Source organism: Coptis chinensis, chromosome 8 (genome assembly GCF_015680905.1).
Source record: "Coptis chinensis isolate HL-2020 chromosome 8, ASM1568090v1, whole genome shotgun sequence".
NCBI lineage: Eukaryota > Viridiplantae > Streptophyta > Magnoliopsida > Ranunculales > Ranunculaceae > Coptis > Coptis chinensis.
In genome coordinates, this window is record NC_141463.1 from 95,183,061 (window position 1) to 95,196,941 (window position 13,881).

A 13,881-nucleotide genomic window follows, 5' to 3' on the forward strand; every position below is an offset into this window, starting at 1 on the left:
GTGTTCTCAGTATCTTGAAGCTCCATAACACCTTAGAAGATTAATTTTGAGACTGAGCTTTCATTGCAACTTTGAGAGGTCTTTTATGAGTTATATATGCACGAGGTTACAAGTATATACAAACAGATCCTCTGTGTTCCATACTTCCATTTACATGACATACTCACATCCAGAAAATGTTGGACCTATTCGTATAGCATATACACATTTTTTCTTTATTTCCAGTCAAATTTCTTCTTTCCCTTTTTGACATTTAAAGGCTCTGTTGGGATTCAGTTTCACCATACCATCAAAATCACAAAGAAAGTACCCCAAGAAGCTGAAGAAAACAGAACCTACAGCCATCCCACCAGATTTAATCCTTCTGTTGATGCAGAGTTGGGTACTGCATTAGCACGAAGAACTCTAACCTCAGTAAAAGTTGAGACAAGAATAGAGACATACGAGTCAAGGGTTTAATACTAAAATCAGTAAATTTGATCGTCTTTCCAAACACAGCTCAAATCAATATTTGTAAACCTTGCCAAAGTAGAGTTGCAACTTTGGGACATTCTCGACTGCTGGTATCTAGTCTTGAACAAAAAACTTTGACAAGGTTAGAAATGTATGACTCGGCTGATTTTGGGGAACATGATCGCCTCCAAAAAATTACTAGTTGTCTTTTGTGGGAAAAGATACATGCTCGTACAACCTAAGCAATACTCCATATCGGCATATCACCATGTGAAAAGTAAAATAATTACATTTAAAGTTTTATCCTATACCAAATGGTACCGGCACCATATTCAATACTTGGTTGAACATCTTATAGTTCCTTTTGCTCTTAACTACCAATAAATGCTAATTTACATGTTTGACTAAGAGTTGAGGCGGTTTGAAGCATTATATACTATGCCCTTAAGGAAGCTTTATGTAAACGCTGTGAAGGACTACAGAGGTGGTATGACATTATAGTTTACACCAAAATGTAAGAACTAGAGCAAGATTACTGAAATGACAGCAATCATGATTCATGATATACATATACACTGTCAGGATTGCCTAGTATTGTGGAATATGAACAAAGAACGGCAAAGCATTTAGGTAGAATAATATAAACACTTCACCTTAGATCAGTAATTGATAGATCACGCTGAAGCCTTTGCAGCTTGAAGCATTTCAACTATGAGAGTCTTCACATCTCTACACGATGAAAGAGAAATTGGTGAAGTATGTTCAAGTAATAAATAAAATTGTATTTCTTCCTTTGGCTTTGAGTGGCTTACTTCCTATCTTCGGCCCGTCTAGGAAAAGGTATTCGAAGCTTAAAGTTATTCCCATGATAACCAGCCTAAGACCAAAATGTTTGTCAATCAGTTAAATATATACATTCAAGCACAAAAGTAGGAGAAAAAAAATTGAGATCCCCAAACAAAAAGATGACAAATCCTGTCCCAATCCAAAGAGAAACTATATCACATAATTATGATCAAAAAGACAAAATCCTCGATGAAAATACATCTAAGATGTAGCCCCATTTCACCAAAAATAAATAAATATATAGTAAATAATTAACTAAATGAAAAGTAAGACGCGGCCTTTTAGTGAAATCATGTGTATAAATGCTTTCGAAAATGGTAATACAAAAACTTGGATGGCAGACAAGCAAGAAATCTGACATCTAACAGTTTTTAACCTATTTCAGTGTAAACATAGAAAATTAATGAGAGTATGCAAATGCTCCATATAGCAGACATCAGAACTACCTTAACATTGAAGCCAAGACTATCCAAGTCCAGCATATAAGCAAAGTCCACCTGAAAAAGAAGGAATAGATGCAAAAACTTTCCATATAAGCATTGACAAGTACATTCATTGTGACATTCCAATATAACGTTATAGTTTAAGTCCCTGTAGCATCAAGTTAGAGGATTAATCTGAAACGAGAGAGGGCTGAATAGTGTACAGTAAACTGCATGGTACAAGACATTCTCAAAACTACATGTAGATGCTGTTGTCTAGCTTTCTCAAAGGTGACAACTAAGATTACAGAACGCCAATGAGGAATAATATATTCTATTACCGGATGATGATATTTTATCAGTTGTATGGTACTTCTTGTTTTGCAAGGCCCAAAAAGGATTTTAAAGTGAGAGGACTGACGATGACAAACAGTATGAGGTCAGTGGTGTCACTGGTGTGGCCTCTCTCTTGGTTAAATTTTGCTCGGGAGGAGAGGATTCCCAGGGCTCAAATGTGGGCTGATGCCACTAGTTGGCATTGTAGGTGTCAGCTCCTATGTGAAGTTGCATGTAGATTTCTTAAAGGAGATTCATCGGACTCAACATTAATACGCTAATGCAATGAAGAAAATGACATGAAAAATGTATGTAGTAAAGAACTTGTAGATTCAGAAAATGCTAGTTCGCATTGGTTAAAGGCAGCACAGTTGCTGGTTTTAGAGTTTAGATTTTTCTAGAATACCTGAACTTTGGTTGAGTGTTGCACTATTGCTTTTGTGTCCTCCATGTGATCTTTATTCATGTGCGTCTGACAAGCAGAAGAACTTATATTAATATAGAGAACACAGAAGAGTAAGAAGAAAAAAGAAATACAGGCAAGTCATTCATTTATTACAATACCGTGACAGGAGTTGCAAACTGTGACATTGGATCAACTTTAGCAGACTTAAAATCCTCTTTATCAAAATCTGAAAGAAACATAAGAAGTTGCGACTTGCAACATCAGATCATTAACTTATCTAATAAAAATCATTTAAAGCTTAAGACCAAATTGAATTCATAGATTTTTCAGGACTTGTAAACACTTCAAACTAGTATGCTAAAAAAATATAATAGTGGTATACCTCCAGATCCAAGTAAGGCGGTGGCAACTCCTGACACATATCGCACTACCTTTGGTTCAATGCGCATAAATTGGAAGTCACCGAAGTCAACCTTAGAGAAGAAAATTACCATTATAGATCCACCCCAAAGAAGCAGCTAATATGACATGAAATGTGATTCAGAAGAACAAGAAGAGTAAAATACCCAAAATGCATTGGGATGTCTTCTCAAGTATGCAGTGCGGACCACATCTATATTCTTTTCAGGAACCTATTAGAGGATCCATATTTGAATAAAAAGAAGAAAAATTAGTAAAACAATCTTTCAAGACCAAAGGACATAGAAGAAAAATTATCAACCATGCGTGCTAGGAAAAGGAATAGATACATATATTAACAAAATGAAATAGTACCAGAACAGCATCACCATGTACTGTTATTACTAGATCAGATCTGTCTTCCGGATCCCTTGCTACAAGCAGTGAACATTTGGAATTAGCTAAGAGATCCTGCAAGAAGCATCAAATTTTCGATTAACTAAAATCTTTCTGAGCAACCGCTAAATAAGGGACAGATTATTGCAAAGAAAAGTAAAACAGATTAACGATCTGTGAATAAGAAATTTGCCATGGCATGTCAGAAGTGGAAGAGTCACTGAGAGCAGATTGGACCCTAAGGATCTCCTATTTAAAAAACAAAATCTACCTTAGACATCCCAAATCAGTTTCTTTCTTGGCCATAGTAAAATCATGCATCAAAATTTTTGAGCATTACACAGGAGTACAGGACAAATCACTTATCTAAGATAGAGGTTTACAAATCTTGCAATCAGAAAATTTTAATCCAAAGAACCAATTCTCAAATACATACCTTAGTATGAACTGCCAAGCTACTAACTGCCAATATTGGAGATCCATCGGCATCACATGCAAAGTCAACAATCGATCCCGACGGATAACCCTGATATTTCTGCAAGTAAAAAAGGATGGAGGAACAATTCTATAATTAATACGTTTATGCATATGGACAATATATCAACTGATTACCCTTCAACAAAGCCCACAATAAATGCTTACAAAACATTCACACATAAAATTTGATTCTCTACTGTAGCTTTTGTCTTTATAAACACAAATTTGAATACCATCATAACCAGCCTCACAACCTTACAGCATCCCCGTACCAAAGTTTCTCACTCACTCAACAATCGCCTTCACAATCACCACCTACTCTATCTGTTATATGTGATGACGGTATATAAAAATGAGTTGCCCAGCCCCCTAACACCACAATACATAATCCTCTTCTGATTTCCAAAAAAATGAAAATTGCAATATGAATGATTAACAAAGTCGGCAGACATATAAACATACATCTTTTACATATATAAAAATATAGGATACCTTAGAAAACGTAGAGAGTGTGCCACGAACACTACAGTCAAGTACAGTTCGAACTTCTTCAATTGGAGGAAGTCGAGCAGCTGATTTCTGGTAAACAAAACACAAAAAATCTCAGCTACTCCTTGTTCACATTAACTTGTACTAATTTCCATTCAAAAAAGGAAAAAACTTTATTATAACTAAGTAGTACCTGATGAGATTGAAACAATTGGTAAATATTGACATCACTGTCTATTTCCCAGGTGTTGCAGCCTAAATTCACAACAGCAAAAATAAAAGCAGTCATTTAAGTTGACAAGCTACAAGTGAAGACGCAAAAGTGAGTGGTGGTACCTGAGTTGATTGAGAAGCCATGGTAAGAAGAGAAGGTCGTGAAGAGAAATGTTTTGGTACGGGAAATGAAAAAGAAAAGGAAGGAGGAGTGAGAGATGTTTTGAGGAGTAAGCTAGAATGTCCATTACGTGGAAGCGAAGTAATCGAGCCGCGTAATGCGGAAGGTACTGACATGCTGCTGTTCATCTCTTGAGTTTGAGTTCGTTGAGTGACTTTTGAGTCTCAACCTCTTTTCTTTAAGGTACTGAATTTTGGACAGGCCCAATTTTAAACAACGTCAAATCCATCTGGGGGACTTCAATGGCCGGCCCATGAGGTGAGGTGGAGGAGCAAGTTTTGGAGTTATCCTTTGCATGGAAAAATTAACAACAAATTGGGCTATAGAGCATTAGAGCTGCTTCAAAAATAAAATTACTTTTAGAAATATTATTTTTGGGTTTTAATAACATTTTGGATTTTTTCATTATTAAAAGTCGTTAATTTTTAAAATGTTTTCGAAATTAGGGATACGACTTGAGACAAACTTTTTTTTTCAAATTTTTTCGTCTTCTCTTTTTACCCTTTAACCGTTTTTGAAAAAAAAAAAAAAAAAAAAAAAAAAAAAAAACTTTACAGTTTCTGTAATTCATATTCTTTACTTAAATTCTTTCTTTTTATTTCTAATTTATTTCTTTCACAATATCAGTGTTTAGAAATTCTGTCAATACTCCGGTATTAACAAGCTCAGACTCTAGACTAATTTTCTGAAAAATTAAAATGGTTTGTGTTCACTGTGCAAAGAAATTAGGTTATGGGCCGAATCTATCAAATGGAAAATGGACCTGAATTGGGCTTATTCTATTTTTAATTATGGGCCAGACCTATCAAAGAGGACATGGACACAAATTTCTCATTTCAGAAATGCAAAAACATCAACATAAACTCACAGGTACATCAACAATACCATTTCCATGAAGACGGAGAGTACTAGTTCATGAGTTCATTGGTCAGTCACATACTCACATACATAAATCTGGAGGTCTTAACCTTTAGTTACATCTTAGTGGAATCCATCGATCTGCAAGGATCTAATTTATCGTGCCTGTAGCTAGGTAAAACAGGAGCACCAAATCCTCATTCATTAATAACCGAACAAAGACTCCAAAGACAGGAGTTAACAAACAAATACATTATAAACGAACTTAAAACAGAGGCCTGCTTCTCTTGAGCTTAAAGAAACTTCACCACTTCTCCATTTTTTAGTGGAGTGAGTTAAAGACAGGGTCAAAACTTCCCCCTAAAGACTACTCTAACCTAGAGTAAAAAAGGGTGTAAATAAAAAGGAATAACGATTACACTACATTGAATTTTACATGGGGAAATAGAGGTAATATTTGAGTTTACACTTCTATTGACAATTGGGATTTTTGCCAGGACCACCATAGTAAAAGTAGCTGCCCCAATCACCATTATTGCCATTCTGGACATCATAGCAATTTGATTGCTCAGTGAAGGAGCCAACACCTTTGGGTGCCTTTAAATTATTGGACCCGTCAACAATCTGAATATTCCTGAAATAACTTGATTTACCGAAACCTTCTTCTGGGAAATGCCCACTACCCATCTGAGTTGCAGTGTGCTCTCCATCGGGTTGTGAATTCACCACCTCTCCTCCCCATTCAATCATAGAAGCACTATCAGCCAAGTATGAGAAGAGGAAAGAAGGCCAATAACCAAGCACATAATCATTCCCAAACTGCATCCACCAGTGCCCCTCCTTAGGGTCCTACCATTCAGAAAACAAAAGACCAATTCAATAAACAAATAAAACTAGTAGAACATTCAACGTAACATTATTCAAGATATGTCAGATTCTCTGAAAAATTGCTTCCAACTTTTTTCTCTAATCAATATATTTTGTATGGATGGTAGTTGATAATTTGTGCTTTTGGTTTTACCTTCCAGACAAGTATACTGATATCATATTGGGAACCATGATAGCCAGACACTGGGAAGATGCTTGCACCCATTGCTATCTCACTATTAATTTGAATGAAGCCTGAGCAAAGAAGGTTGTAACAGCCTGTGGCTTGATATGCATCACTCTGAAAATTATTTTAGTTTAAAAAAAACACTGTTAGAATACTTAAAGATCAGCCAAAAAAAAAAAAATCAGTGCAATGAAAGAAAAAATTTTAAGTAAAAATACACTTACAGTCCAGTAGGTAAAGAGTCTTGTGTTGTTATCACCATAAAGATCTGGACTGACCTGTTTTTTTGTGGGTCAAATGAAAGGAATATCAATAAATAAGCAATAAATAATCAATAAATAATCAAATGGTTTTGTTATTCAAGATTTTGAACGTTTTTGAAGGAAATGTACCTGCCAACCAGCTTCAATACTGTTGAGATCTTCACCAAAAGAACCACCCAAGATCCAAAGTTGAGACAGGCTGAACTCATTAGACTGCTGGATCTTAGGCTCCCATACATTTATAATTGCTTTTGCTCCATAATACTTCCCTCCTTCAACATAAGCTATAGCATGCTACACAACACCAAAAGAAGAGCAAAAAAAGAAGATGCATTAAATTAAAGACAGAAGAAAAGCAACAAGAAAAAGTGGTCTTTATTTTCCATGTGTATGTGTGGTTTTGCTTTTACCTGATGACCACTTTCATTAACCAAGTCAGGTTCAGGTTTAGCTGACCTTGGTTTAGGAATGCTTCTATGTTTCTTCCTTCCAAATCTTTTCACTGAACTTGCTCTTAAAACATCATCTTTCTTTGTTCTTCTGATGGGTACAGTTCCTTCTGGACATCTTCCATTTAAGTGCCATAACTGAGTTATGGACTTTGATTTCTCTTTAGTGTTTGAAGTCACTTTATTCTCATCAAATAGCCCTTCTGGATGATAACTTGGTCTTAACTGAAAAAAAAAACCCCCAAAACAAAAATAAATCCAATAAAATCATCTAAAATCAGATGAGTACAAGTAGCTGACAAGTGACTAACCTGTATTGTGTGGTTTTTCAGAAATGGGTGATCAAAGGCTGGTTGATGCGCTTGGTGAACACAGTCTATTGTATCTCCATCTGGACTCTGCAACAAAAGGGGATATCAAATATACCACTCATTAGCATTATCCATTTATCCCCATCATTAAAAATAACCAAAATGAGAAAATAATTAAAACCTGGTCTAAGAAATACAAAAACAGCTCATATTTTACTGAATCCTGAAATAATTCCATAGGAGTTGAAATAAAGTATGAAAAGTGAAGAAGAGAAAGTACCTGGATGGTTTTGACAGCAGGTTTGTTTAAGCGTTTCAAGTGTTTCTGAACTTCTAGCTTCTGCCTAGAGATACCCATTCTACTACCAAAACAAGATAAAGGAAGTAAACACAAGCAAAAGATCATCACCACCATTACTAATACTACTACATTTCTCTCACATCTGCTGACCTGAACAGCCATAGCTAAACTTGTACACACTACACACACTTCACCAAACAAAACCCAAACACAGTTGGGTTAATTAGTTAAGACCAAAGAAACACTCCCCTCACCATTAACCAAAAAAAGCTAATCTTCAAGTCTTCAACACAACCCCACTACCTCCACTCTCTGCTTCTCCCACGCACTTTCTCTCACTCTCTCTAAAAGGAACTTCTTTTTTTCCAGTAAAGTCCAATACAACTGCTATTTGGTTTGTTTCTAAACAAGGGTAAGATTGGAAAAATGTGAAAACATGTGAGTGGGGAAATGGGTCAGATTGATGTTTCACAGAACTTGGTTTGTCGTTTGGAAATGGCTGTTTTTTGTTTGTGTTCTTTTAACAGACTCTGAGTGCTCTTTTTTACCTTTTTTTATTTTTAATCCTTGTTTTTTTTTTAACTTTTTCAAATTGAATAGAAATGTTTTCTTACGTATTTACCACTGCATGCACGTGATTCCCATCTATCATTTCCAATCTTTGTTTAGATTTTGAAGGAAAAATGATATAGGGTGTTTGTCTTGCATATAATTATGAAAATTAGCTCATTGACTCGTTGAGTTAAAAACTTAAAATACATGTTGAGGCACTAATACAGGCTGACATGGTGAATCATTTTCAGTGGTCACAATGTGTTCTTGTTGTCTTGTTGAAGCCAAAGTGCCTAAGGATCCCTTCCAATTAATTTAGACCCATGTTCATGGTCGTGTATACTTTTTTTTATCACATAAGTGAAGTTCACTTTGTACTCGTTTGACTATGTATTAATCAACGCACTAGACACTTAGATGGTGCAGGGCCCGTAACATTTTAATATGGTTCAAACGATGTGTATACAAATATACATGGTCACAGTCTGAAATCATATTCTCATATTCAGGGAATCCAAAGAGAAAGCCTCAGTCAATTTACATTATGGTCGTCCATAAAGTTTATTTTACTGTATAATAATTGGATTAGTCTCATCCTCAATGATTTTTCTGATAATATTTTAGACCAAGATTCTGTCAGCTAGTTGTGTTTTTTTTTTGCAATAGTATAATCCAATTTCATTATAATTATATATATATATATATATATATATATATATATATATATATATATATATATATATATATATATATATATATATATATATATATTAAACATATGCATACATGACTCTTTCTTTTTGAATATTTAGATTTTTTTTTAGAAAATTGGGACTTCGGTTTTAGTGCTTAATCCGTTTTAATTTTCCAACAAATTGTTTTAATTAAGTTTAAAAACCTTTTTTTTTTCAATTGGGAGAGAGATCTTTGTTTTAATAAAAAAAAAATAATTCACATTTTAATTAGATATCTTTAGATTTTCCTTTTGGTGGTGGAGGAATTCCCATTTTAATAGGAGAATGATTCCGTTTTAATTAGAAGTCTTTAGAATTTGTTTAATAGAAAAGAAATTCTCGTTATAATAGGAGAATAATTCTCCGTTATAACAAAAGATTATCGTTTTTCAAATAGGAGAAAATTCTCGTTTTAATAGGAGATGGTGGAATTTTAATAGAGCTAAAAATACCCTTCGTGGAATCTTTTGAAAACATTTATATTTTTAAAAAAATTGGGACTACCGTTTTAGTCACTAACTATTTTAATTTTATAACAAATTGTTTTAAATTAAGTTTTAAAAACTGTTTTTTCAATTGGGAGAGAGATTATGTTTTAATAGGAGAATGATTCACGTTTTAATTAGATACAGCTTTAGATTTTTGGCTTAATTTTCAATAGGGGAGGAATTCTCATTTTAATAGGAGAAGGATTAAAACTTTTAATTAAAAGTGTTAGAATTTGTTTTAATATGGTAAGAATTTTTAGATTATAATAGAAGAGAAATTCGTTTTTTCAAATAGGAGAGAAATTCTCGTTTTAATAGGAGATGGCGTGGAATTTTAATAGAGCTTTGCAAAATACCATGCGGGAATCCAATATTAAGATATAGATATATATATATATATATAACAAATAGTTGAATAAACAAAAGTAAAATAAAATGGATAAAAAGAATATTGGTTATCGTCTCTTTTATCCTTGTCGTTCCTCCATCCAAGGCATTGATTAAGGTGTTGATGTTGTTAAAATCTATTTCTAATGTGACAGATAAATTTTTTTAATTTAGTTCACACTTGTATGTCAAACACCCATTTTATTTCAATAATTGTCAAATTCTCGATCAAAATACTTCAAAATTTAGCAGCCAAGCACAATACAACTTTAGTCATCCACATGTTGGGCGGGTCAAGTTTTTGCCGTTTAAATTTTTAATTTTTTTAATTAAAAATTAAAAGCGACTCAATTTTGAACTATGGGGGGACAAGTTTTGCCGTCTAGATTTTTTCAAAAAAAAATTTAGTAACAAATTAAAATAAAAAATTGTTTTGATTGGAAAGGGACGACTTTTGCTGTTTAAAAGCAAATTCAAATTGGAACGGGCAAGTATTTATGTCCCAAATAGAAACTAGAGATTTTATGAAAATCGTTGGTATTTGATACTTGAAAACCTCGGAAGGGTAGCACAACCGGTTCGGCCTTGGGTTTGCTCTCCAATGGTCACTAATTCGATTCCCCTCAAGACCACTCGCAAGGCAGTACCCGGTCGAATTTCCAATATGGGCCCCGGGATTAGTCGAGGTGCGCATTAGCTGGCCCGAACACCCGGTTAACTAAAAATATATATATATATATATTAGTACTTGATACGATTATAGCAATTTTGATCGACGAAAAAAACTAATGTGTCACAATTTTTTTTAACAACGCGTTGATGATGCTCTAAAGACGAGCCAGAGCAAACATAAAAATCTCAATTTATTCATAATGCCATTATAAATTTCTAATTAAAGTAATGGAGAGAGTGAGAGACCAATATGACAATGCCTATTTCCTAGTGTCCCTAACCCCCCTATGCTCTTGATCAATGTGTTGCCGATGTACTTGTATGCATCTCATTAGCATCACTCTTATCCCGGTAATCAAGGCAAGAAAAATGGAAATGTTTGGTAAACTCAAATAGCCTAATTTCTGACTACATTTCTAACTTAGAAGGACTTCGTCGTCATTTTATTAGTACAGCTCAGCCGAGGCTTCCCCAAAAGCAGAATCGTTTCAGAACGGTCATTTATTTGTTGGATAATACAACGCCGTTAATTAACGCCGTCAATGTCATCACGTGTGTACGAAACAAAAAAGTGAAAAAAGCGTGCAATAGATCGATAGCAACGGCTAGCAATGGAGAGATAGAGAATCTAATTCTGAGGAAGGCTTGAAAATGAAATTAGAGTCTCATCATTAAGGAAATTAGATGTTAACTAAGAATGTAAGAATACGTAAAAGTAATCTTTCTCTATTTTTTATTTTTTTTATTCGTCGCTTGCGAAGTGTACATGTGATTGGACCTTAATATACCCCTGGGAATATTTGCCTTTGTACAGTACAGATTGGCAATGGTCAGATTCGTGTCGTGTTATATTCGGGTCAAGTGTTAGGAGACCAAACTCAAACCCGACCCAATTACTAATCATATCGAGTTTGTAAAATCTAAACCCGACCAAATTACTAATTATATCCAGTTTGTCAAATCCAAACCCAACCCGCTAAGCCAGTGAGTCAATTTCAGATCAATTTTGGATCGGATTCACAGATAATATATATACAAAATATTTAGTATTTTACGATTTTATTTATCAAAAATATATAATGTATATATAATGTATTAATTTTAAAAAACAAGTTTACTTAAAACAAGTTATATTGGTTACGGGTTGATGACCCGACCAATTAAACCTGAAAACAAATTGAGTCTACTAACAGGTTGACATATGTTATTCTAACTCAACTCATTTATTTAACGGATTTGGCGGGTTAACCCTTAAATGACCCAAAAACCTTTTTTTTTCAAACCTACTCATTTTAATTTCGTGTGGGTTACCGGATCGTATACAAACCTGTTACCCATACTTTTGTGTACAATAGACTTAAATCTGGGCAGTTTAAGTGCCTATTAATCGCCAAATAACCGGTAAAAGTAGGCGCTATGTGCCCCTCGACCGATCCGATCAAGAAAAAATGTAGAGGTCTAAGCGGGTGCAATAAAACGGGCGATTTCTTCCTCTTAATCGGAAAATCGGTATAAAAAAAATGCCGATTAATAGGTTTACAAATTTTGTTTGTTTTTTTGTTTAAATTTAAGTCCACAAAAAAAAAAAAAAAAAAAAAAAACTCCATGAATCTATATATTGAAAATGTTTCGTTTTACCGAGAAAAAATAATCAAAACCGTAAAAAGTGAAAAACCACCAAAGAAAATTCTTAGGCCAACTAGTACTCCACTACTTTTAGTTTTTTTATTTTATTTTATTTTAGGTTATTATATCACTTATATGATATATATATATATATATTATAAGTTAACTAAGACAATTAATTTCTATTAATTCTAATTAATCTAATTAATATTGGAACGATTTGCTCCCGATTTCAAGTCCAGATTAGCGCTTAAACTGCACAGACTTAAACTAATAATACATATTTGGCACAGCAGATTAGCAATACGTTTTCATGTCTGATATGATCATACAATACGTTTTCCATGTCTGATACGCAATTACACACCCACATGCCAATCCTGATATCTCACTGACTCCATTTACCTGTTTGACCTGTACACACGTGTTACTTCTAGGTGTATTTGTACACACGAGCTAGTCCTCTGTAATCAGTTTGGATTCTGTCAACAATTTTACGATCAGTTTGGATTTTTGAGGCACAATGCGCCCCTCATTTCCAAATTGGCAGGGCCATAGTTGAAAATTGGGAACAGCCAAACCCTTGGAAAATTCGTACTTGAATTTGAAAGTTTCCAAAGCATGTTCTGAAAATTTTGTTCCTTTAGGTGTAGCCATTTAAATGGACTACGTTTCATTGCACCCAATTATATAGTTGCGGTGAAACGCCTGAGAAGCTAGTGCTAGGTGGACGCCATGGCTGAACATTAGTTGCATACTTGCATCCACATTTTTTTAGACTATTAAAGTTTGAATGGATAAAATTGTTTTTTTTAATCATTGCTTGATATATAAAGAAAAAAGAGTATGGATGGTAAAATTGAGCTCGGACGCTTGGTGGAAGTGGCGGTTGGTGTAATGGTGTTGCTAGAAGCAAGCATTGTGTCTTGATTTCTAATTTGACTTCAACACTCACATCATGAAGTCATGGTAAATATAACCAGAAATCCGTATATATATATATATATATGAAAGTGATCATTTTATTTGGTAAACTGAGCTCGGGGACCTTGTACGTGAATGTGTATAAAGACTATTAACCACTATTAACTATGAGTAGCCTAAACTATTAAGCACTTGGGTGTTCAATTCATGGTATATTGGTATTCATTTCAGGTTGCATTGTTGCAATAGAAGAGCAAAAAAACATCTTTACCAATACACTTCGGTACTAAATATTTTGATTTTTCTATTATCGGCAACACTGCAACAATGGTCAGTGCTTCGGCGAGTCTTTATGTTTTTTTTTTTCCCTTTTCCTTTGATCTTTATGTTTTCACTTTACAAAAGGAGACCTCTTACAAAAGCGCCTCGTTTTCTTTCAATCAAAAAGTGTGTCATCTCCATTCCACAAATTTCTCCCTTTACCATCCATCACTTTGTAAAGTCCTATAATCACCAATGTTTCCCAACGAATTCAAGACAGACTCTCTATCACTCACAAGTCACAACTGCTTGAAAGAGGGATGCGTCTTCAGTCCATTGCCTCATAATCTTCTCACAATCCACATGGGCGGTATTTGACTAAG

At 34.3% G+C, this 13,881-nt stretch overlaps 2 protein-coding genes across 2 annotated transcripts; both read right to left on the reverse strand.

Annotated features, from left to right (window-relative positions):
* Positions 1–1,261: 1,261 nt before the first annotated feature.
* Positions 1,262–5,512, reverse strand: LOC147484697 (FMN binding protein). Its single transcript, XM_086579795.1, has 12 exons — positions 5,504–5,512; positions 4,561–4,672; positions 4,418–4,479; positions 4,228–4,314; positions 3,695–3,793; positions 3,238–3,333; positions 3,030–3,095; positions 2,846–2,936; positions 2,622–2,689; positions 2,464–2,529; positions 1,746–1,796; positions 1,262–1,330 (listed from the first exon to the last, which is right to left on the reverse strand). The coding sequence occupies exons 1-12, from the start codon at positions 5,510–5,512 to the stop codon at positions 1,262–1,264; spliced, it is 876 nt and encodes a 291-aa protein (XP_086435921.1).
* Positions 5,513–5,659: 147 nt separating this feature from the next.
* LOC147484698 (protein neprosin-like) lies at positions 5,660–8,345 on the reverse strand. Its single transcript, XM_086576954.1, has 7 exons — positions 7,834–8,345; positions 7,554–7,640; positions 7,204–7,467; positions 6,923–7,087; positions 6,755–6,808; positions 6,498–6,644; positions 5,660–6,325 (listed from the first exon to the last, which is right to left on the reverse strand). Exons 1-7 carry the CDS (start codon positions 8,014–8,016, stop codon positions 5,948–5,950), a joined length of 1,278 nt encoding a protein of 425 aa, XP_086433080.1. The 5' UTR covers positions 8,017–8,345; the 3' UTR covers positions 5,660–5,947.
* Between the last annotated feature and the right edge of the window lie 5,536 nt (positions 8,346–13,881).